At 42.7% G+C, this 23,827-nt stretch overlaps 1 protein-coding gene across 3 annotated transcripts in view; it reads left to right on the top strand.

Annotated features, from left to right (window-relative positions):
• TMEM266 (transmembrane protein 266) overlaps positions 1-23,827 on the top strand; it is a 129,288-nt gene that overhangs the window by 36,202 nt on the left and 69,259 nt on the right. The window contains exons 1-2 of one of the 3 annotated variants that reach the window (XM_044231207.1): positions 3,241-3,285; positions 21,958-22,088. In XM_044231207.1, the coding sequence (XP_044087142.1) occupies positions 22,051-22,088 (38 nt within the window). In that variant the 5' untranslated portion in view covers positions 3,241-3,285; positions 21,958-22,050. Of the gene's footprint in view, positions 1-3,240; positions 3,286-19,165; positions 19,230-21,957; positions 22,089-23,827 lie in introns of those variants that run through there. The other 2 variants (XM_044231206.1, XM_044231205.1) reach the window with 2 other exon arrangements.

The following is a 23,827-nucleotide window of genomic DNA, read 5'->3' as shown; positions in this document are numbered from 1 at the left end:
TCTATGGCCCCCATACCTAGTGTGGTTTCTGAGTACCAGCAAGGGGCTCGGGAAATATTTGAAAGGATTAGGGATGAATAGAAAAAGTGTTTAGGCCTGCCAAGGTACATTTATTAAAGGCAATGCTCCCTTGTACAGACAAGTTCTGGTGTTATTTGTCAGTGACTGGTCTTACTACACTCACGCTGAGGCTATGGAAGGAGAGTACTTGGGAGCATGAGCCCTGGATACTCAGGAAAGATGGGCTCACTGTCTACTGCATCCATGCTAAGACCCCACCCTGTGTAGACAACCTCTTGCCCAGTTGTTGCCAGATGCACATCCCCCAGTTCAGTGGGACCAGCCTCTTCACAAACAAGCCCTATGAATTTCAGCTATACTGGTGTTTTTCCTGTGTTCCTCTTCTGCCCCCCAACCCCTACAAATAGTGAATAGTCATCAGGTACCTACCATATACAAGGCATGATGGGAGAATTATAGACCCTTCCATGCAGAAGCTCATAGCCTGGTGCATCCCGCTGAGAATGCCTTCTGCCTACCCATGCCATACTTACACTTGACCTCCTCCTCAAAGCTTTCCATAACCATCCCAACCCATCTGATTCCCCCTTCTTTTCCACGTCTTTGTAGGCTTGTGGTTCTCCACCCTGGTGGGGTTCTCTTGAGTATGGATTCATGTGTGGATATTATTTTTCCTACCACAATGTAAACTAACAAGGACAGCAGAGTATGGTTTTGTTTCTTTTTTTTTTTTAAGATTTTATTTGCTTATTTGACAGACAGAGATCACAAGTAGGCAGAGAGACAGGCAGAGAGAGAAAGAGAGAGAGGAGGAAGCAGGCTCCCTGCCAAGCAGAGAGCCCAATATGGGGCTTCATCCTAGGACCCTGGGACCATGACCCAAGCCAAAGGCAGAGGCTTTAAACCACTGAGCCACCCAGGTGCCCCCGTTTTGTTTCTTGAGACCAGTGCTGTGCAATGTATAAGCCACATGTGTAATTTTAAATTTCTAGTAGCACATTAAAAAAAGTAAAAAGAAGCTGGTAAGATTAAATTTAATGTATTTTATTTAACCAATATATCCAGAATATTATTTCAACTGGGAATAAATATAAAAATCATTTTATTTATAGTAGATCTCCAGTGTCCAGTATACCTTTTACTAGCCACATGTGGCTGGTGGCTCGCACTGTAGAAGATGTAGCTCATGCAAGGCATGTGGTCAGTGTGTAAGGCATCCATCCCACTGAGTTCTCCTCCTCCTGAAGCGGGTCTAATCCTCATCACAACTGTATGAGAGAGCAACTGTTACCCCCATGTTCTAGATGAGAAAACCAAGAATTAAGAGGTTGCTTGTGCCCAGCTAGTATGTTGCAAAGCTCAAATTTGATCCTAGGTCTGAGTCCAAAGACTTTCTTTAAAATAGAATGTTTGAACTGAAGTTTCTCTAAAAGTGTTTGCAAACTGTCGACTCCATAAATATCACTTGTGTTCCCAGCACCTAGCCCAGTGTAAGGCTCATCCTAGGAGCTGAGATATTTGAATGAGCAAATCCGGTCTCATTTTCCAGATGTGAACATTGACGTCCAGAAAGGGAAGGAGACTTGTTCAAATGCCTCAAAATAGATAAGTCTGGGGTGGGGGGGGGTGCCTGAGTGGCACAGTCTGTTAAGTGTTCAACTCTTGGTTACACCTCAGGTCATGATCTCAGGGTCCTGGGATCAAGCCCTGCATCAGGTTGTCAAGTTCCACACAGCATGGAGTCTGCTTGAGACTCACTCTCTCCCTCTCCCTCTGCCCCTCCTGCTCATGCTGTGTGTCTGTCTGTCTCTCTCTCTCTTTCAAAATAAATAAGTAAAATCTGTAAAAAAAAAAAAAAAAGAGGGAAATCAGAGCTAGAACCTACATTGCCAGTTCCCACTGCATAATTTGTGCTCCATGTCCTTCTGTTGTACAAGTGATCAGCCCAAAGAAAGCAAAGGAATTTGATATCTGAATGTTCTTTGTATTTACAGGGAGAGATTTTAGCACACACTACCCTTCCCCCACTACTAAGTCTACAGCCTCAGAACTTGCCATAAATGTTCCTTGCAAATTCCCTTCTCTCTCTTCTCTCCCTTCACTCTCTCTACTCAGCAGCCCAAAAGGCGAGCAGAGCAGCCAAGCCTGCTCAGCGATGGGGAGCCAGGTCTCTAAGGGAAGCTGCATAAACGGGCAGAGCTCATGTCACATGAGCACCACCCCTAGCTCCCATCTTGGGTCATGTTCTGTTGTAACAACTTGAGCCATTCCCCTGGCAGAAGGGCAGCATGAATCTCCTGGAGGGTCATGCTGACCAGCAGACTGGATGCCTGGCACTGGAGCCTGCTTGCTGAAGCACCCTCAGGCTCTCTTCAGGCCCAGCCAAGTCAGGATCCTACCAGGGAACTCCCAGCAGCCTCCCTCCTGACAGGGTCAAAAGAAATGACACAGATTATAGAAGCTTAGAACTGAAAGGGAATTTTTTTTTTAAAGATTTTATTTATTTGACAGAGAGAGAGAAATCACAAGTAGGCAGAGAGGCAGGCAGAGAGAGAGAGGGGAGGAAGCAGGCTCCCTGCGGAGCAGAGAGCCCGACGTGGGGCTCGATTCCAGGACCCTGGGATCATGACCTGAGCCAAAGGCAGAGGTTTTAACCCACTGAGCCACCCAGGCGCCCCCTGAAAGGGAATTTAAAGATCATGCCTCCCAATACTTCTCAGACTGTGATGTCCTATAAATCTTCTGGGAATCTTAAGGTACAGATCTCTGATTCATTAGGTCTGGGACAAGATGAGAATCTGCATTTCTAACAAGTTCTCAAGTAATGCCAATGCTGCCACTGGTCCAGGGACCACACTCTGAATAAAAGAATGGATCTCATCCATCCCTATCAGCCCTTGTTATAGGTGAGAAAACAAGGGGGAGGAATTAAAATTAAAACCACAGTTCAAGTCTCCTAATATTAGCCACACTAACCAACTATACTTGCTATCTGCAGAATTCTTTGGCATTTATCACAGATTACTTTATGTTAATATCCTCTTCCACCTAGACTGCTGGAAGCAAGTCTGTATCTTATTCTTCTGTGTGTCACCCTTTGAGCCCCACCTGAGTGGCCACATGAGCTGTGGAAAGCACAGTGACCTGGAGCTAGGCCAATGGGAAGGGTCTTTGTACCAGGTGCTCCTGGGATCAGAGGCACAGTGGAGTGGACCAGAAGCTGGTGCCAGAAGACCTCAGCAGATATCCGACCTGAAGAACAAGGTGAGGATGGAAGTGGGAAAGGTGTAGTGTGGGAGGTGGCAGAGAGTCGAGAGGTCGTGTTGAGTTGTTCTGAGTTCAGTCCATGGATTGAGAGAGAATCTCATTCAGTGGTGCCCAGGGCATGTGGCAGAGACAGAGAGGCTGCTTTGCAAGCAAGGAGCCAGGCCCAGCATTGAATCCTGCAAAGGCCCTAACATTTGAGGAATAAATTCACCAGTGAAGGTCAAAAAACATGCAGCAGTAATAATGAAATGTCAAACTCCACATGCTTAGCAATGATTACACACTTCTGGCACACTTCAGAAGTGGCAATGGCAAGGTTTCCTATCTGACTTAAAAGTCAGTTACTCTTTTGAAGCCAGTGAATTGAGCACCCACACAGAGCCAATCAAGCCAATAGACCTGGATGCCAAACAGAGTTGCCCAGTAAATGCTGGAGGTCAAAGATGGCTCAGTCTGTCTGTCTGCTCTGGTGCTTATTTTCCCAAAGATAAAAAACAAATGTAATGAAAAGACAAGCCACATTGGAAACTGGAAGAAAATATTTGAAAATCAAATCTAGCCTACTCACGGCCCTCCCCAGCAGGGCCAGAGAGGAGGGCATTGCATGCACCATTCCACTGGACATGCTGCCTGACTTCTTAGGGCTACTTCTAGTTCCTGCTTTGGCACTGTGCTGCTGGGACCCTCTAGCCTAAGAGGCAGCCTTCTTAGGTAGCTGGTCAACATGCCCATAGGAAATCTGTAACCACAGAAGGTACTTTCCATATCTGTGACCATCCCATCCCCTTTAAATGGCCTTTGCAGTTTCAGGGAAATTCCCAGATTGAGTCCACCATCCAAGGAATAGCCTTCCTTGCCTCCAGGATGCAGCTGTTTGATCTGTCTCTGCCAATGAGATGGAGCTGTGGTTTCCAGAACTTGGAAGGGAGAAGGAGAAAATGCTTGTGTGGTGCCACAGCATCAGTGATACTTTGACTGGAGCAGTGCCCAGGTCTGCTTGGTGATCCTGACCATGCAGTTTCTATACTTGGCTCTCTGGCCCACCCCACGATTCAGTATCCTTTAAAAATCCATGCTCTGCTGGGGTGCCTGGGTGGCTCAGTTGGTTAAGGACTTGTGTTCAAATTAATACAAAGAACTCTTGAAACTCAGTAATAAGAAAATAACCCAGTCAAAAAGTAGGCAAAATCTCGGCACAGTTACATCAACAAAGAGGGTATACAGATGTCAGATGAGCATTCGAAAAGATGCTACACATCATATGTCATTAAGGAATTGCAAATTTAAACAACATGATTCCACTACACACCTACTAGAATGGAAGAATCCCAGAACACTGACACACCAAACCCTGGTGAGGGTGTAGAGCAACAGGAATTCTCACTCAGGAGAATGAGGAATGCCCATGGGAATACAACATAGTATGGTCCAGCTCCTTTGGAAAACAGTCAGGTGGTTTCACACAAAACTGAATGTGTTCTCACCATATGATCCAGCAGTTGCACTCCTAGGTATTAACCCAAAGGAGTTGTCCACACAAAAACCTGCGCACAAATGCTTATAGCAGTTTTACTCAAAACCACCCCAAACTGGAAGAAACCAAGATGTCCAATAGGTGAATGGATTAACAAACTGTGGTACATCCAAACAATGGGGTTTAAACAGCAATGAAAAAACACAAGCTATTTAGCCACAAGAAGACATGAAATAACTTCAAATGCATATAGCTAAGTATAAGAAGCCTATTTGAAAAGGCAACATGCTATATGATTCCACCTATATGATGTTCAGAAAAGGCAAAACTAGGATCCCTGAGGTGGATCAGTTGGTTAAGTGTCTGCCTTGGCTCAGGTCATGATCCTGGGGTCCTGGGATTGAGTCCCACATGGGCTCCCTGCTCACTGGTGAGCCTTCTTCTCCCTCTCCCTCTGCCTGCCACTCCCTGCTTGTGCTCTCTCTTTCTCTGTCAAGTAAAAAATAAAATCTTTGAAAAAAGAAAGAAAAGGCAAAACTATAGAACAGTAAAAATATCAGTGGCTGTCAGGTATTCAGGGGGATGGAGGGAGGAATGAATGGCTGTAACAGAGGGTGTTGGGGGGCCGTGAAACTGTTGTGTAGGATAGGGTGGACACATGACATTATGAATCTGTCAAAACCCATAGAATGTAAAACACAGTGAGCCCTAATGTAAACTGAAGAATTTATGAAGTAGCAATATTGGTTTATCAATTGAAATAAAGGTACCATGCTAAAATAACACGTTAATAATGGTGGAAACTACTAAGAGGGGGCTACATGGGAACACTGTATTTTCTGCTCAATTTTCCTATAAGCCTGACACTGCTCTAAAAAAAATAAAGTCTATTAATTTTTTTAATGTGCTCCTGAATTCTGAAGAAAGAGGAGTTGCTGGATAACAGCTCAGCTAAGCTTCTCCTTAGACACAAAAATGACCTTGCACGTTCACTGCTAACGACACCTCTACAAGCTGCCTCAGCATGGCATTGATATGCTGAGAGCTATTCTTGAGTTTGACGGATTATTGAGGAATACTTTTTGAATGTGGGGAGCACACTCATGGGGCCATCCAAGAGCCTTGCATCATCATCATTATTATTATTATTATTATTATTATTATTATTTGTCTTTAGAAAAGCCACCGACTAAATCTGGCACATAGAAACGTGCCTGAGAGGTTTTTTGTTTTTTTTTTTTAATTTGCTGATTATGAACCCTGACCTTTAAGGAGCATCAGTCTAGAGTAGATAGAACATGACCATAAACCACTGTAACAGGGAGTAGAAAAGTAATTCATGCCCTGAGAGAGATACAGTTGAAATGGGTGGGAGAGAAGAAAGAGATGTCCTCAAGTGGAAGCAATGTCACTGGTTTAGAGAAGGTTGCGTTGGAGAACCAGACATGACTGGGGGCTTTTGGAGTAAGGAAATACATATTCCAAGCAGAGAAAATTCTAGAAGCAGTGGCAGAGTGGTCAGTGTGTGTATATGTGTGTGTGTCCATGCACTAGGAACATGGCATCTGGATAAGGTGGCTGGAGTGTAGTGCATAGAGAAGGATGAGGAATGGTTTAAATGGTTGAGGCCAGATGGTGGAAGGCTCTGAATCACAGGCCAAGGAATTGAGACTATGTTCAGTAGGAAGTGGAGAACCACTGAGGGTATTTGGGTCAAGGAATAAACAAATCACAGCTATGCTTCAGAAAAGGCATCTGGTGGCAACTGTAAAGGGTGTCTAAGAAAAGAAGTATGGAGGAAAGGACATGTGTGACGAAGCCACTTTAAGGAAGGTAACAAGAACCCAGCCAAGTCTTCTGCCTCCAAATTTCCACAGTCCCTTCTCTGTACCTCTTATGCACATACCAATTTTTAGCCTATGTACATATTTTAAACAGATTTAATTCATTATGAAGGAAAATTAGACAATTTAGAAACATAAACAGTTAACAGTAGTCTCACCACCCAGAAATAATGACTGCTACCGTCATGGGATAGGTCCTTTCAAATTGCTTTCTTTATAACTCACACATTGGGTTTCTTATATTGGGCATAATTTTAAAACCTACTTTTTCTAATTTATGGTGAACATATTTCCCTGTCAATTATTATATCTAAATGTTTGTTGTCATTCACTGGTTTTTGTTTTCATTTTCCCAGTTTTTAAAATTGTGAAATATACGAAACATGAAATTTACCATTATTGGCATTCAGTATATTCACACTCTTGTACAACAATTTCTGTTTGGTTCTAGAACATTTCATAAGCCAAAAAGAAACCTTGTACCCATCAAGCAGTCACTCCCCATTCTTCTGTCCCTTCACACCCTGGCAACCACTAATCTGTTTTCTGCCTCTGGAGATTTATCTGTTCTGGATATTTTATATAAATGGAATTGTACAGGGCGCCTGGGTGGCTCAGTGGGTTAAGCCGCTGCCTTCGGCTCAGGTCATGATCTCAGGGTCCTGGGATTGAGTCCCACATCGGGCTCTCTGCTCGGCAGGGAGCCTGCTTCCTCCTCTCTCTCTCTGCCTGCCTCTCTGCCTATTTGTGATCTGTCTCTGTCAAATAAATAAATAAAATCTTTAAAAAAAAATGGAATTGTACAATATGTGGCCTTTTATGGCTGGCTTTCACTTAGTTCAATGTTTTCAAGTCTATCATATCTAGATTTTTTTTAATGGAGATATCCTTTTTAAAAAATGCTCATGAACAAAAAGCACTCTCCTCAAGAATACCACTTCCCTGCCTCCCTATGTGTAACTGCCCTTAGTGATTGGGAATAGAGCTACACAGACCTCTTAGATGAATGGAAGTTGATAGGAAACAATGTGCCTTTATCCACCATATTCTGTTGTCTTCCCTTTTCCATCACTAGATATGAATGTTTGGAGGCACCTTAGATTTTCTAATCACTCTCAAGATTTAGGAAAGGCTCATTTTTCAGAAATTGAAATATTCCATCTAAAACAATACTTCAGTCTCTCATCCAGTCAGCACAGCCTGACCTGTGGACCAGCTGTTCTCCTGCCCTGACACATCCCACTCCCACTGCACACTCTGCCTCCTCTGATGCTTCTGTAAGTTCCTTTAGAACCCAGTTCCTGTGTCTAGCCTACTCACGGCCCTCCCCAGCAGGGCCAGAGAGGAGGGCATTGCATGCACCATTCCACTGGACATGCTGCCTGACTTCTTAGGGCTACTTCTAGTTCCTGCTTTGGCACTGTGCTGCTGGGACCCTCTAGCCTAAGAGGCAGCCTTCTTAGGTAGCTGGTCAACATGCCCATAGGAAATCTGTAACCACAGAAGGTACTTTCCATATCTGTGACCATCCCATCCCCTTTAAATGGCCTTTGCAGTTTCAGGGAAATTCCCAGATTGAGTCCACCATCCAAGGAATAGCCTTCCTTGCCTCCAGGATGCAGCTGTTTGATCTGTCTCTGCCAATGAGATGGAGCTGTGGTTTCCAGAACTTGGAAGGGAGAAGGAGAAAATGCTTGTGTGGTGCCACAGCATCAGTGATACTTTGACTGGAGCAGTGCCCAGGTCTGCTTGGTGATCCTGACCATGCAGTTTCTATACTTGGCTCTCTGGCCCACCCCACGATTCAGTATCCTTTAAAAATCCATGCTCTGCTGGGGTGCCTGGGTGGCTCAGTTGGTTAAGCATCTGCCTTCAGCTCAGATCATGATCCCAGCGTCCTGGGATTAAGCCCTGCATCGGGCTCCCTGCTCTGCGGGAAACCTGCTCCTCCCTCTCCCCCTCCCCCTGCTTGTGTTTCCTCTCTGGCTGTCTCTCTCTCTATGTCAAATAAATAAATAAGTAAAAATCCATACTCTGCTTAAACTATTAATTTTCACTGAGAACTTTGGTGCCATATCCTTGCTTAGTTGGTAGCTAAGGACAGGCTGATCCCATCACTGTCCTGTGTCCTCACCTGGCCATCTCCCACTGCCCCAGATAGCCTGGGAGTCTGGCATGCATTTTTCTAGCTTTCTCTCCAACGGACTGTGGGGAGTAGTTGTTACTGGACCAGTTTGACCATCTGTTCCAAATAGATGGTCTGGCATCTTTCTTTAGAAAATGTGAGTGCTTACCATGTTTGTCCTTAACTTTAGGGCATCTACAGAGCTCTAGAACAATAGGAAAGTCTGCTGCCACACTCTGTCATACACATATTTTCTACATATTTTTCATAAATGGGGATCATCATATATGTTCTTTTATCATCTTTTTTTTAGTTAATGTTACCTTGCAGACAACTTTCTGTGTTAATGACAATAGTTTTCATTAGTTTCAATAGTTCATCCATTTTTTAAAAAAATCAACCATGTTGCTGAATGTATAATAAACAAACAATAAAAAGCACTCACTTAAATGGACACTGCAACCATCACCAAAACTAAGACTTAGAATGCTTCCATTAGGGGCACGTGGGTGGCTCAGTGAGTTAAAGCCTCTGCCTTCCGCTCACGTCTTGATCTCAGGATCCTGGGATCCAGCACCGAGTTGAGTTGAGTCGGGGCTCTCTGCTCAGCAGGGAGCCTGCTTCCCTTCCTCTCTATCTGCCTGCCTCTCTGCCTACTTGTGATCTCTGTCTCAAATAAATAAATAAGATATTTTAAAAAAAAAAGAAAGAAAGAAAGAATGTTTCCATTTTTCAGAGAATTCCCGCATATCCCTTTGCAGTCAGTCCTTTCCAACCCTCAGCTCTAGGTGACATACATCTTTTCAGTAGCTATATAACAATCCCAGAATATATGAGTTCCTTATTTATTTAACCAGTCTCCTATTGATAGACATTTTTGTTGCTTTCAATTCATAATTTTATTGATTCTGTATCAACAAATATTTTTGGAGCATCTGCTACGTGCTAGGCATGGTGCTAGTAAAATAGTGATCCAACAAACTTACATTGTGTGTGTGTATATTTAATAGCTTATTTCCTTAAAATCTGTCTCCTAAAAGTATAATTGCTGGGTCAAAAAGTGCATGTTAAAATAATTTAGATAAATATTATCAAATTACCCTTCAGCAAATTTGCAACAATTTACAGTCCTATCACTAGTGCGTGTGAATAGCCATTATTCCCACACCATCATCAATACTAGGTTTTATAAATATTTCCCACTCCATTAGGAGAAAAATGGTTTGAATTTATGTGTTTTTGTTTATTTACTGATAAGGTGGGCCATCTTAGGGTCTGTGACTTTTATTTGTTTTATGGAAATAGCCCCAGGAGTCAGCCTTCCTAGTCTTCACCCCTCAGAGTGAGGCTGTGGCTGGGCTCTCTATCACTGAGCTGGAAGGATGTGCTATCCTGTTGGAAGCTTGATGCAGGTCACCCTTTGGTTTCTGAGAACTCCCTATGGGACTCCGCCTTGAACAGCCACTTTGGAGAAGGCCCCTCAAGGCTAGCATTGGCCCTGTTCTCTTCCGCGATTAGACCTCCCCCTGCAGGTGCACCTGAGCAGGTCTACACCACTTAGAAACTGGTCCATAGGAGCAGATAGTAGAGCAGGTAAGGCCGCACTCTGTCCGCCCACCTCTGCTGCCTGGGGGCACTTGCTGATAATGCAGGAGATTAAAGTTGCCTCCAGTGTGGCAGCCACATCTCTCCTGGCTCTCCCAAGAGACTTCCGTCACCCTTCCAGATTTAGGAGTCTCAGGGATATGGCTCTTTATGACTCCTCGGGTTGCTTCTCTCTTGATGGACAGGACGTTATGGTCTGAATTCCCCTTTTGTACTTTCACATCTGCACTCCCTCTCTCCCTTCCCTTGGCTTTTTGGTCATTTAGTAGCAGAAGGAAGAGTTTGTAAGGAGGCTCTAGACTGCTTTCTTCCTCAGCCATCCTTATATTTAGTTTATATTTATTCTTCTTATGTTTTAAATGTTCAATATTAATAATAACCCCACATTCACCATCTTCAGTGCTAACACTGAATTAATGGTTTCCTGGTATTAAAACCATTAGGGTCTTCCAGTTGATGCACAGATTTAATGTGACAGTATGTAAGTTTTCTCGTGGACAAGCTGTTACTAAATTGTGTACATTATATCGAGGCTTCTTAGAGGCAATGGTATATGGTCATAACAGTAAAAATTTCTCACATGCCATTCTAGTTTGCCGCCTCCCAGGATCAAAGGAAATACTGTGACGGTGCCTGAGGCAGGTCTGTCACCTCATCCCAGTGGCAATACTGGGCTCTGACTAAGGGATTTTCCTAGTTTCCATACATCTGTCCCATCAACCTGTACTGCGTTAAAAGCCCAGTTTGGGTCTTAGAGTTGTTTTATTGTGTTTTCTGAGCCTGGATGTAAACCTTGTTGAGAGTATCTGTAGTTTGTTCTGAGTGGAGGGCAGATAAGAAAGGACTGTTGAGGCTGGAGAAATGGACTCAGGGCCCAGAGCTTCTAGAGATGATGGAGATTTTCCAAGTGTAGACAAGCTGGGAATGGCTGTTGATTCACAGAGGGTTGGCAGGAGAGGGGAATGGAATGAACTGAGGCCCGGAGATATTTGTGTAATTAAAGAGACCCTAATTGTGGTTCTTGAAGGAGGGGCATAAAAGTACAGCCAGTAGGGGGTAGGTAAGTTAGGCAGGCTGGGTTTTCTCAGGTGGTCAGTCACCTGGGCTGCAAGGAAACTCTAGTTCCCGGCTTCCTGGATTAGGATCACTAGAGTGGCCCAGTAATCTGCATTTTGGACAATCTCTACATATGGTTCTCGGGCCCGATGCAGCTAGATCCTCTGGTGGACATCATTGGTCTTGAGGCTAGAAAGCTGATGTTGTCTTCTTACTCTTGCCATTGACCAGGTAAGTGGTGTGGAGCAAGTCCAGGTCACAACATCCGTGTGAAGAAGCACTGCCTTTTCATTGTGCAGGCCACACTGCCTCCCTCCTGCCTTCCTCTTGCCAGACCTTCACTCTGTACTGCTCAGCACATGTCCCCTTCAATCGTTATTTCACATATTGCTGCTTTGGAACCTTCAATCTGATGAGATTGGAAACTTGAGAGCAGGGTTGGCCTTAGACCATGTTGTATCCCAGTGCTAAACACCAAGCTTTGAACTTTCTGGGATCTCTCTAAGTGCCTGTTATCTGAGGGGCCCTGACTGATAGAAAGGCATGTCATTTCTCCTGCCTTGCATTTGCTCCAGTCTCTACCCTTTTTAAAATAAACAATGTTATCTAGAAGGAAGTGAAGTCTTTCCAGCATCCCAGGAGATGTCTGTAGAGCTCAGTTGCATAGCAACGTCATATAGAGTGATAACTCCAGCTGGGAAGCTTCCAAAAAGACCTATATTATCCAAAGAGAGGTATTAGTGAGTGGCACTTCTCCCCAAATCATGACCTGAACCAGAGAACCAGCTCTGTGCCAATGAGCACTATGCCATTGGTGTTCAAATGGGACATTGGCCAACATTTTGACCATTGTCATCTCAAAGACCTGTGACCCATGAAAGGACTCCTGACTCTCCTGGGAGTGAGGACAGGCGAGCACAACAATGGAGAGGACAACTTCAGGAAATTCTGGTGTCACCTTCTGACAGTGTCTGGTGATGTTATGGGCACTGTCTTATATATTGGTACACTGAAGTTGTGAAAAAGAGGGTGGCTCTTTCTAAAATTCTTCTCCTTTGATAAGATATCTAGTTGGTCAGGAACTATATCTAGTTTAAGCTTGCCATATTTTTACCCATTCTCTTTGCCAGCTTGTCAGTCCTGGAAGTAGGCCTGGGGTGGGTTCCCAAGAGAACCCAGAAACTGATTATTTGATTGGTTTGCTTTGGATGGTTAGGGTTTATGGCACAAGGAAAAAAGTAGGATTTTGAGGGTTGACTGTTGTCGAAACAACACATAGGAATACTTTGACAGAATGGTCCCTACATCAAGTGAGTATGTTGTGGCATAAAAGTACGTATTATTAGTTTTTTTTTATTTTTTTTTATTTTTTATAAACATATATTTTTATCCCCAGGGGTACAGGTCTGTGAATCGCCAGGTTTACATACTTCACAGCACTCACCAAAGCACATACTCTCCCCAATGTCCATAACCCCACCCCCCTTCTCCCAACCCCCCTCCCCCCAGCAACCCTCAGTTTGTTTTGTGAGATTAAGAGTCACTTATGGTTTGTCTCCCTCCCAATCCCATCTTGTTTCATTTATTCTTCTCCTACCCACTTAAGCCCCCATGTTGCATCACCACTTCCTCATATCAGGGAGATCATATGATAGTATTATTAGTTTTGCTTTCATCCTTGTCTCCTGTTCTCACTCCAGAGCTCCATGGGAAGGGGGTGTAATTAAGCAAGTGTTCACAGCCACCCTTAGCAGCTTGTGAATGATTAAGACTCTTCCCTCAAAGAGTTATGCTGGAGTATGAATTATTACAGTCCTTGGGAAAGCAATCTTGTTTTAACTGTTAAAATTTTAAATATATACTCTTAAGTCCACTAAGTCACTCCTGAGAATCTATCCCATACACAGAAAAATAAATACAAATTGAAATGTTTATTTCAAGGATGTTTATCATAGCATTTTTCACAGTGGCCAAAAAAAAATCAGAAAACTGCCCATCAGTGGGCAAATTGTTAACTAAATTATGGCCCACTCACACCATGAATCCTATACAGCCATCAATTAAAGAATGAATTTGAGTTTTCTGCTTTACTTGGGAGACGTTTTTGAGAGTGGACTTGGAAGATATTGATTAGGAAAAGCAAAAAGTAGTAAGTATGAATAATGCATATTTTTAATAAAGCAAACAACTTTGTACAATTATATAAGCACAAAGAACAGTTAGGAAAGACACATATAGGTTTAACATGGTTATGTTGTTGGTGGAGGAGAACAGTAAAGCAGGTAATATGGGGGAAGCAGGCACCACTAAAAACTTGAATTTTATGACAAGCCATTTACGTAGAGTTGTATATGTGCATGTGTGTATATGTAAGAATTAAGAAATCAGAAAAAAGTATAGATCTTTGCCTGTTGACCAGAAAGGATGTCATTATATATTGGTAAGTGATAAAAGCAAACTGCAGTTGGTTTTTTGTTAAACACAAACCCACAAAAATTAACCTGTAGTTGTGAGTATGTGTTTGCATGATTCTGAGCAAGGATTTCTACACCTGGGTGTTAATACAGGGACCTCAGCTGAGATGTGAAAGGTGAAGAAGGAGGATGCAGGGAAATGTCATGCTTTAAAAATATACATCTTTGTACTTTATGTGTTGCAGTGGACATTTGTCTATAATGTATCAGTGATCTATTGCCACAATTATACCACATAATATACTACCCCTGCCACAATTATACCACATAATATACTACCCCCAAAACTTGGTGGGCTTAAAAAAAACAAACCTTTCCTTGAAAGATGGCTGAAAGTAGAGGGGATTGTGCCTGCCGGTGTGAGGAATCATTAGTTGCTTAATATTTATAAAGAGGTTCAGAGCTTTGAAAACACTCTTGTAATGTTTCATAATTCTCACCTTTTTGAATTTTAATTTCCATCTATGCATCTGTCTATGCCTTTCTGTCTCTATCACTAGCCCACAAGTTTCTGGAGTACAGTGACCATGTCTCATTTATCATGATAATGTCAATGTTTGGTATTATTCCTGGAACATGGAAGAGGCTAATAAAGAACTGAATAATGAATTTTTTAAAAAAAAAAAAAACTTTATTTAGCTCATGAGTGTGGGTTGGCAGTTTAGGCTCGGCACCGCTGGGTGTTTCTTCTGGTCTTGACTGAGCTCACTCAGGGGAGCAGTTGGCCGTTGGCAGGCCTTGACTGAGGCGACTGGACGTCCTGCAACAGGCAAGCTCGGGTGTGTATGTTGTCATGGTGATGCACAAGAGAGAGGGCCAGCCCATTTTTTATTCTGTTTCTCTGTAGTTCCCCAATATATCAGCAAACATGAAGCATGGTCATGTGATTGGGCTGGCTGATTATGGAACCTGAAAAGTCTAGCCAGGAGAGCCAGTGGTATAAGTTGGAGTCTAAGTCTGAGAGCAAAAGACTGATAATGTCCCAGCTCAAAGACAGTGAGGCAGAGAGAAAGAATTCTTTCTTACTCAACCTTGTAGTCTTCTATTCGGGCCTTCAACAGATTGGATGAGGCCCACCCATATTGGGGAGGGCAAACTACTCTACTCAGTACACCAATTCAAATGTTAATCTCATCCAAAAACACCTTCACAGGGGTGCCTGGGTGGCTCAGTTAATTAAGCATCCAACTCTTGGTTTCTGCTCAGGTAGTGGTCTTGGGGTTATAGAATTGAGTCCTGCATTGGATTCCATGCTGGGCATGGAGTCAGCTGGAGTTTCTTTCCCTCTCCCTCTCTCTCTGCCCCTCCCTCTGTTCATGCTCTCTCTCTCTCACACACACACACACACTCTCTCTCTCTCTTTCTCTCTAAAATAAATAAAACCTTAAACATACAGACACACCCTCACAGATATACCCAGAAGTAATGTTTAAATATCATTTTATGTGTCAAGTTGACACATAAAATTAACCATCATAACCTCCAATCTACTTGGACAAATCCAGTCACATAGCCAAACCCAGAGACAGGGCAATGAAAAGTTATGAGACTACCTTGGTCCGTTCAGGCTGCTGTAACAGAATACCAGAGACTGGGTGACTTCAACAACAAACATTTCTTTCTCTCTGTTCTGGAGGCTGTGTAGTCCAAGATAGGAGATGGTAGATGGTATCTGGTGAGAGCTCTCTTCCTAGTTTTCAGATAACTGTATTCTTGCTGAACCTTCACATAGCCAAGTATCTCTTCCTATGAGTGTACTAATCTAATTCATGAGGGCTCCACCCCAACAATCTATCCATAGACCCACATCTTAATACCACCGTGCTGGGGTTAGGATTTCAACATAGGACTCATGAGATGGAGAGAAACAGGCTGTAACAAAGGGGCATTGATATAGGGAGGGTAAAGAATGGGGGCCACTTTTACATCATACCAGTTGTAGTATGAAAGTATTGAAGAAAGAGGACTTTTTCCCTCCATTTAACTAAGAATGGTCACTTACCTGGTGTCATGAGGATTTAGCAGCAAAATTAACTATATCTAGTTAATATCACATAAAGCAAATATTGCTTTGGGGATTTGCAAGGTGTGGCATAAATACTTAAGATTTGCCTGATCCAGATAAGGGGTAATGGGACAACCATTATACCCCCTGCTCATTGTTGGCACTTCCCAAAACCATAGATAATAGAGTTTCCCAGAAGCTCTGCAGAGTTCCAGAGGGAAAATGACAGCCTGAGGAGTGCCTGCTAAGTGGCATTCTTTCCTATCCAAGCCAGTTAGGGGTAAGGAGGCCATGAGGGGATCCTTTGTCCATCAGGGACATGAAATGTTCAATTTAGGGAATGTTTGTTAGGAAAAAATTATTGAAGGGAATGAAAAGGTTATGATATTTGGTCCTCTTGATTTTATTCTTGGAATTCCAAATAATCTGGATGATGGGATCTAGTTTTGTGTGATCTTGCTTTGTGTTTCCCATACTTGGTGAGACTGAGAATAATTGATAGGCTGCATGACTATCTAAGTGAAGAGGAGCAAATACAATAGAAAGTTAGAGGCATCCACAGGACACTTACTACACCTAGAAAAGAGAGCCACTGTGGGCTACCTGTCCACTCATTTGATAGTTGAGAATTATGCAATAGACTGGAGATTACAGTGGGAGAAGGCTTGGGTACATGATTGATTGTCTTCATTTTAGTTTCCTTGTTAATGGAGCAAGGTATTAATGGGTCAAGGTAACAACAAGGATGACTTTGTGCTGTTATACAGAAACTTTTCTCATTTAGCACAAAAAACACAACTTTCTCCTCCTGAGGGTGTGGAACATAAAGTCTGTGAAAGGTGCCCCAGTGCTCAGTGGCTTCTCTCTGGGAACAGATTCTACAGCAAGCTTGATGATGTCAAAATTGAACCTCAGACATCCAATGCTTTCCTAATAAAAGAAGAGCCCTGAAATTTTGTGAGTGCATCCTTTATATTTCCTGCCACCCACTTACCAATATTTGGTCAGTCTTATTTGGAGAGCTAGGAAACTTATGCAGCTGAGCCTCAGAACTGTATCAGAAGTATCCCAACCTGGCCTGGCAGACAGTTAGTTACACCTGCAACAGCTCCTTCCCACTTCTTGCTGAAGAGAATGGAGATTTGTTTATGGAAACAATATGCCCAGCCCCAAGGGATGAACTATGACTGAACTGGGCTCTCCTATCTGGCCTTGTTCCTTTGGCCAGCTACTCATTGTCCCAGGCTTCTTCACAGCCATGTGACCACTCGACCCAGCTCTGCCCAAGGAGATATCAGGAGATGTAGGCTAGAGGGCTTGGAAAGATAATTCCTGCATAGTAAAAGATCAGAACTTTGTGAGGAGAAAACCTTTGGTTCTCTCTTCCTGTTGGGGAGCTAGCATGCAAGGTGGAGCTGCAGCAGCCATTCTGGCAACCATAGGGCAATAAGTGTGAGTAATGCACAGAGGATTGGGAAAGGATGGAAAGGGTTTAAGTCCTTGGTGATATCTCAGAGCCACTGCCTTCAGCCTTCTTGTGAGGTAAGATCATTAAAAGTCTTTACTGCCTGAGTCACTGATAGTCAGATACTCTGTTATTGCAAATGAAAGTATTTCCAACTGATAAACCTGGCCTCCTTGAACCTGGCCAGGGTAGATTATGCTGACAGCTCCATCATGTAAGCTTTGCAACTAGTCAACTCCGACTGCAAAATAGGGATTGAAAGGCCATCTTTATCCATTGAGGTTGCCAAACTGTGGAAAGAACCAAGATGCCCTTCAACGAACGAATGGATAAGGAAGATGTGGTCCATATACACTATGGAGTATTATGCCTCCATCAGAAAGGATGAATACCCAACTTTTGTAGCAACATGGACAGGACTGCAAGAGATGATGCTGAGTGAAATAAGTCAAGCAGAGAGAGTCAATTATCATATGGTTTCACTTATTTGTAGAGCATAACAAATAACATGGAGGACAAGGGAGATGGAGAGGAAAAGAGAATTGAGGGAAATTGGAAGGGGAGGTGAACCATGAGAGACTATGGACTCTGAAAAACAATCTGAGGGTTTTGAAGGGGCGGGAGATGGGAGTTTGGGGGAACCAGGTGTTGGGTATTAGAGAGGGCATGGATTGCATGGAGCACTGGGTGTGGTGCAAAAATAATGAATACTGTTATGCTGAAAAGAAATAAAAAAAAATTTTTTAAAGTCCATCTTTACCTCAAGTAGTTTCTGATTCAGAAGATCAAAATGTGGTCTATGGATCAGCAAACAGTATCCCCTCAGAATTTGTTCAAAATATGAATCTCAGGCTCCCACCCTAAACATACTAAGTTAGAAAGTTTGTGGATGGGGCCAGTAGTTTTCCGGGTGATTCTGGTATGATGGAAAGTTTGAGAACCATCGATATATATAATAGTCAAATGGAGTGGTTGCATGTCAGACACCTGGGGAACTTCAAGATTGTCAAACTCCACCTGCAGAGTTATGATTCAGCAGTTCTGCAATATAGCCTATGAATTTATGCATCCCAAAAGGCCCCCAGGTGATTCTGAGTAAACCAGACTTGGAAACCAGTGGGATGCATATGAAAGCAGGTCACGTATGCCAAGGGGCTGATACACAAGTAAGGGATTACCAGGGTGCCTCTGCGGGCAGGTGAACTGTATTATGGACTTTTTCACCTGACAAGTGAGGGAACTGACCACTTGATCTTAGAAGCCTTTTTCAGCTTTAAAATTCCTAGGATGCCAGCCTGAATTTTGCAAATCTGGCTGGAACAAGCAAATGATATTGGTAATTACAAAGGCTGTTGAGCAACACGTGGATTTTACTAAAGTCAAAAAAGCAGCCTCACTACCCACCATAGCCAGACCCTGTAAATCCAAAAGAGGTTTCTCTTCTGCTTTTACCAGTTTTATGAGACAGCAGGTTTGCACTTCAAATGTTCATTTATAGAGTGCTAGACTACACCTGCTTCGTGCTAGGCTTGTGCTTTGGGGTTATTTTATTTGGAGAATACTGTTTTTAAATAATATCACCTTCAGGGAGCTTGCTTTCTAAAATGTGCTGCTTGTTAAGGATCAAAACCACTGACTGAAGCAGCCTACTCACTGCCCATCCAAATATGTTTTACTCTCTGTCCTGCCTCATCTTTGCCTTCTACTGGAGATGCCAATCATTTCTTACCCACCCCCATATCTGTTTTTTAGGAAACTACCATCCCGCTTACCAGGGATTCTGTTCCTTCATTCAACTCCTGCCAAGTTAGTTAATTCCATGATGCTGTGGAAAATTAAAAAAACAAGCAAACAAACAACAACAACAAAACCCTCGTTGACTGAGTTTGGAAGGTAACAAGATACCAATTAATCAAATTTTGAAAATCAGTCAATAAAAGGAAAAGTTAAGCATTTATCCTTTTCTATCTTAGGGTATCTTAGGTATCTTAGAGTAGGTAATCAAATAGTTGATGAGGAAGAGTTTGTCTTCATATAAGCTGGTAAATGGAAAAGGCATGATAAAATCAATATACCCCTTTTGCAAATCCTAATGAATTTATGGATCTAGGAAGTGATCACCAATGACTGTTACTATCACGAAAAGAAGAAAAAGAAGACATGTATCTCCTAAGGAAAGTCCTAACACTGCCTACATAGTCTTGCCAAAAAAAAAGAAAAGAAAACTGAATCTGATTAAAGTCCCTGTAGATTAACTAAAATTTGCAGGAAAGGTAGAGGACAGAATCATGGCATGAAAGGGATACAGTTACCATAATCCAGACTGGGAAACTTTCCAGGACCAATGACCCAGCTTTTCCAATAAATTGCAGGGAGAAACATTGTATAGAGGGGATAACCTACATATTCATTGAGAATTAAGGGTCATATTAACCAATCATAATATTGGCTTCTGATTCAACAAACCTTAAAAACTATAGGATAAATGGAGAAATGTAAACAATGCCTGGATATTTAATAATGTTAAGAAAATATTGCTGACTTAGGAGCAGTGATAGTTTTGTGGTTATGTCTTTTAAAGGGAATCCTTATTCTTTAAGCTACATATTGAAACTTTTACAGATGATTGAAATGACATAATCATGAGGGGTGGGGATGGACAGGGATATGGAGAACACAAGACTATCCATGAATTGATAACTGTTGAAGTTGGGTGATGGATAGCTAGAAATTCATTCTGTAATTCTTTATAATTCTATATATTTGAAGTTTTCCTTCCCAAATAGTCCAAGAATCTTTAAAAGTCATTTTCATTTCTGTTTCTGTTTTATACCGGCCATACTATATTAGCACAGTAGTTCATCTTTATTACTTACAGAACTCCCAGTTTTTGCTCATTCTTCATGACTAGGGGCACACAAATTTTTGAGTTTTATGTGTTTCAAACTTGACAGCCCAACCAGACTGGAAGGTCCATAAATGCAAAGATCTTCCTTTTATATCTTTCACAGGGCTGATAACTTTTTGCAGCCTGTAGAGTGCTCACTAGGGAATACAGCTTGTTAAAACACCATTCTGGAAGAGGTCATTGCTCACATGGTCTCCCATTTGTGCATACCCTGAGCCTGATATCACTGAGGCAGAGAACAAAGAAGATTAAGAACAGAAAAGATTAAGACTGAATATGTCTCTATTATAGGATGGATACCCGTATAAAGCTTACTGTACAATTAATACCAATTCCAAATACTGTAAAGGAGAGTTTTGATTCTAATGTTTAGAATCTTCTTACTAAGGTATACTAAGGTAAGGGGAAACCCTCAGCAGCGGGTGTTTACAAAACCCCTATCCAAATTCTCCCTGCTCTCATCTCTTGCTTTTTCAGCCCCTCGTACAGCTGTTGTGGAAACAGTGGCCTCATATATTAAGGTCCTTCTAATTTTAGAAAGTTCTCTATCTCTCCTCCAGTTGCTCTAAGACATTCCCAAGATTTCCTCAATTACCTTTAACTTCAGCTGTCATTTCTTAATTATACAGAACTTCAGGGAGCTTCCCCAGTTTGCAGATTTACTATCCATCTTCTGGTCCTGGGAGTGCCTATGCCTTTTACATGATGTCATACTTCTTTTGTCTCTCGGGTTCAAATGTCTCTGCTTGCTGAGCTTTGGGACTGGGAGAGGGGCTTTCTCTCATGGTGATATCTTGCAGCAAAGGCAGTTTGCAGCAGAATGCAGTATCCACAAGAATTGCCCTTTGAAGCAACCTCCCTTGTAACGTGTACAGAATCACCCAGAACCCAACTCTGTCCCTTTGTGTACCCTCTGCCAGATTGTTACTGTATCTTAGAAGACGTCCAGGTAGTGCCATGGTGCTGGTTTATAGAAAAATGTATTCTGTTTATTTAGTCCAGATTTTAAGAGGAAATCTTACACCCAGCCGTCCACATGCTTCGGAATGTGCTCAGATTCAACAGACCATACAACTTAAATTGATTAAATAATACTTGCGATAATAAAAGCCAGCACTACACACCAGGCGCTATTCTAAGTGTTTCATATGCATTAATTCAGTTAGTTAGTTCTATTATCACTCTTACCTTTTAGGTGGAGAAACTAAGGACAAAGGGGTTAAGTAATTTACCCAAGGTGACAAGGCTAATAAGTGGGAGCCAAGCTCTGACCCCAGGCAGTCTGACTCCGGGATGTGCTGCCTTTCTTGTGGGAAAGCACTTGAGATTTTTGAGATTCCTAAAGCTGGAGTATAAAATTACCCTGGTTTGCTTACACATGCTGGAAAAGTGGAAAGAACATAGATAAAAATTTAGAAAACCTGCGGTCCAGTCTGGTTTCTTCTGTCATCTATGTGTGACACAGAAAAGTGATTTTGTCACTGTAGACATATTTATTCATCTCTAAAATGGAGAGTAATTCTGCCTGTTCTTACCCACAAGAACATAATTGTACGAATCTGTTCAACATATACTTTGTTCAAACATAACTTTGAGGAAAAGTGTTATATTGAAGAAAGTTCTAAGGACTTCCATTTTTAGATGAGTTTAGGAGGACTTAGGTTCAACATCTGAGTGTAATAAATTCCTACCACTCAATTATTTGTTTTCAAGGTACCATTCTGTATGTCTTATAAGAACTCACGTTTAGCAATGCTGACGGCAGGCTTCAAGACGGCTGACCCCCAGTAAACACCAAGAAAACCCATGGCTCTGGGAGCATCTTTCAACATGACCAATCCACAGTAAGTAACAGGCAGGATCTCTGCTCTGGGGATGATGAGTTAGTACCTCAGAATCATGGGTGCAACCAGGAGCTCCTTCCTCAGCCCTGTGAAGATGGAGGAGCTCCAGGCAATTTTGACCTCGAGCCCAAAGTTAAAATGACATGTTAAAAATCAGCTCTTTCAAAAAAAAATCAGCTCTTTCTCTGAGTTTCCTGACTGATATCATCACTTTTTTTTTGGTTTAAAAAAGCAGAGGAATTCTGTAGCCCAAAACTGTTGCTATAAATCTTCCTTAAGACAAGGATCTTCTGGGGCGCCTGGGTGACTCAGTGGGTTCTGAGGCCTCTGCCTTCGGCTCAGGTCATGATCCCAGGGTCCTGGGATTGAGCCCTGCATCGAGCCCTGCATTGGGCTCTTTGCTCAGCAGGGAGCCTGCTTCCTCTCTCTGTCTGCCTGCCTCTCTGCCTACTTGTGATTTCTGTCTGTCAAATAAATAAATAAAATCTTAAAAAAAAAAAAAAAAGACAAGGATCTTCTGATTCACTATCACACTTCCTTTAGCAGGAGGCCATAGAAACTGGGGAAAACTTCAAAAGCAAACCTCAGGAAGATTAGGACATGCTTAAGGTGAATTAACAAAATGGGAATTGCAAGGAAGTTTAGAAATCATGAGAGGGTTTCTAAAAGCAGGCTTTAAGGGCAGAACTCTGAAGGCAGAAGTGCTTTCATTTCCCAAATCTGAGATGCCATGTGGACCACCACTTCTTACCAAACACCAGCAAAGTCATCACTTATTTTGTGTTTTGCAACTCACTGGCAAATACCAAGATGGGAACAGCATTCTTTCTGTCACACTGCATGGCCCCAGCCTGCCTAGCTATGGGGCTGGCTGCTGTCGTCATGGAGCAGGAACCCATTATCTCTTGCCCACAGTAATGCTGTGTAACAATGAACTGTGGTACCTGTGTAGAATACAGCAGTCAGTATTTATTCCTCCATGTGTGGGGTAGCCAGCTAGATAGCTGCTGATCTGGAATCACTCTTCGACATGGGGCTTGGCTTGCTGTCAGCTGATCTGCATAAAACCGGGCTCTGCTCATCCTCCCTTAGGCTAGGCTGGTCACCTTCCAATGGCAATATTGGAGTTACAGGAGAAATTGAAGCTCCTTTTCATGTTTCTGCCTATGTCATGTCTGCTAACATCCCCTTGACCAAAACAAATCATAAAACTGAGCCCAGCATCAAGGGTGGAGAATCACAGTCTTCCTTCTGATGGGAGGAGCTCTGCAGGGTCCCATGGTTGAAAGGAGAGGCTGAAGAATGAGGCCATTAATGCACATTGTCCATCATAGTGTTCTTCATATCTGAGACCAGAGCCTAGTCTCAACACCCAGACTATGAACTGTGGGACCTTCGCTCTCACCTAGGGAGGCCTTGTTTTATCCTACAGAGATGACCACACAAGCAGAAATGGTGCTGGGCTGCTGTACCACTGGCAAGGGGGAAACCGCAAAGAGTCAGGAAGGCTGAAGTAGTCTGTCCCCTGCTGCTCAAAGCCACATCCTGTTAGTCTCAGAAATTCACTCCAGCCCTCTGAACAGCCCATGGATCAGAAAGTTCTCTGTGTCCAGTAAGCCACCTGTAGCTTCCGTGAGTAGCCCAGAAGAAAAGAGAACAAACTCAACTCAGCCTCAGCTTTTTTGGAAACACCTGGAGGAGCCAGGATTTCCTACCAAACACCCACATTTTTATTTCAA

The sequence above is a fragment of the Neovison vison genome, chromosome 13, assembly GCF_020171115.1.
Source record: "Neovison vison isolate M4711 chromosome 13, ASM_NN_V1, whole genome shotgun sequence".
In the NCBI taxonomy this organism is placed as follows: Eukaryota; Metazoa; Chordata; class Mammalia; order Carnivora; family Mustelidae; genus Neogale; species Neogale vison.
Note: the sequence above shows the minus strand (reverse complement) of the source record. Positions and strands in the feature narration are given on the sequence as shown.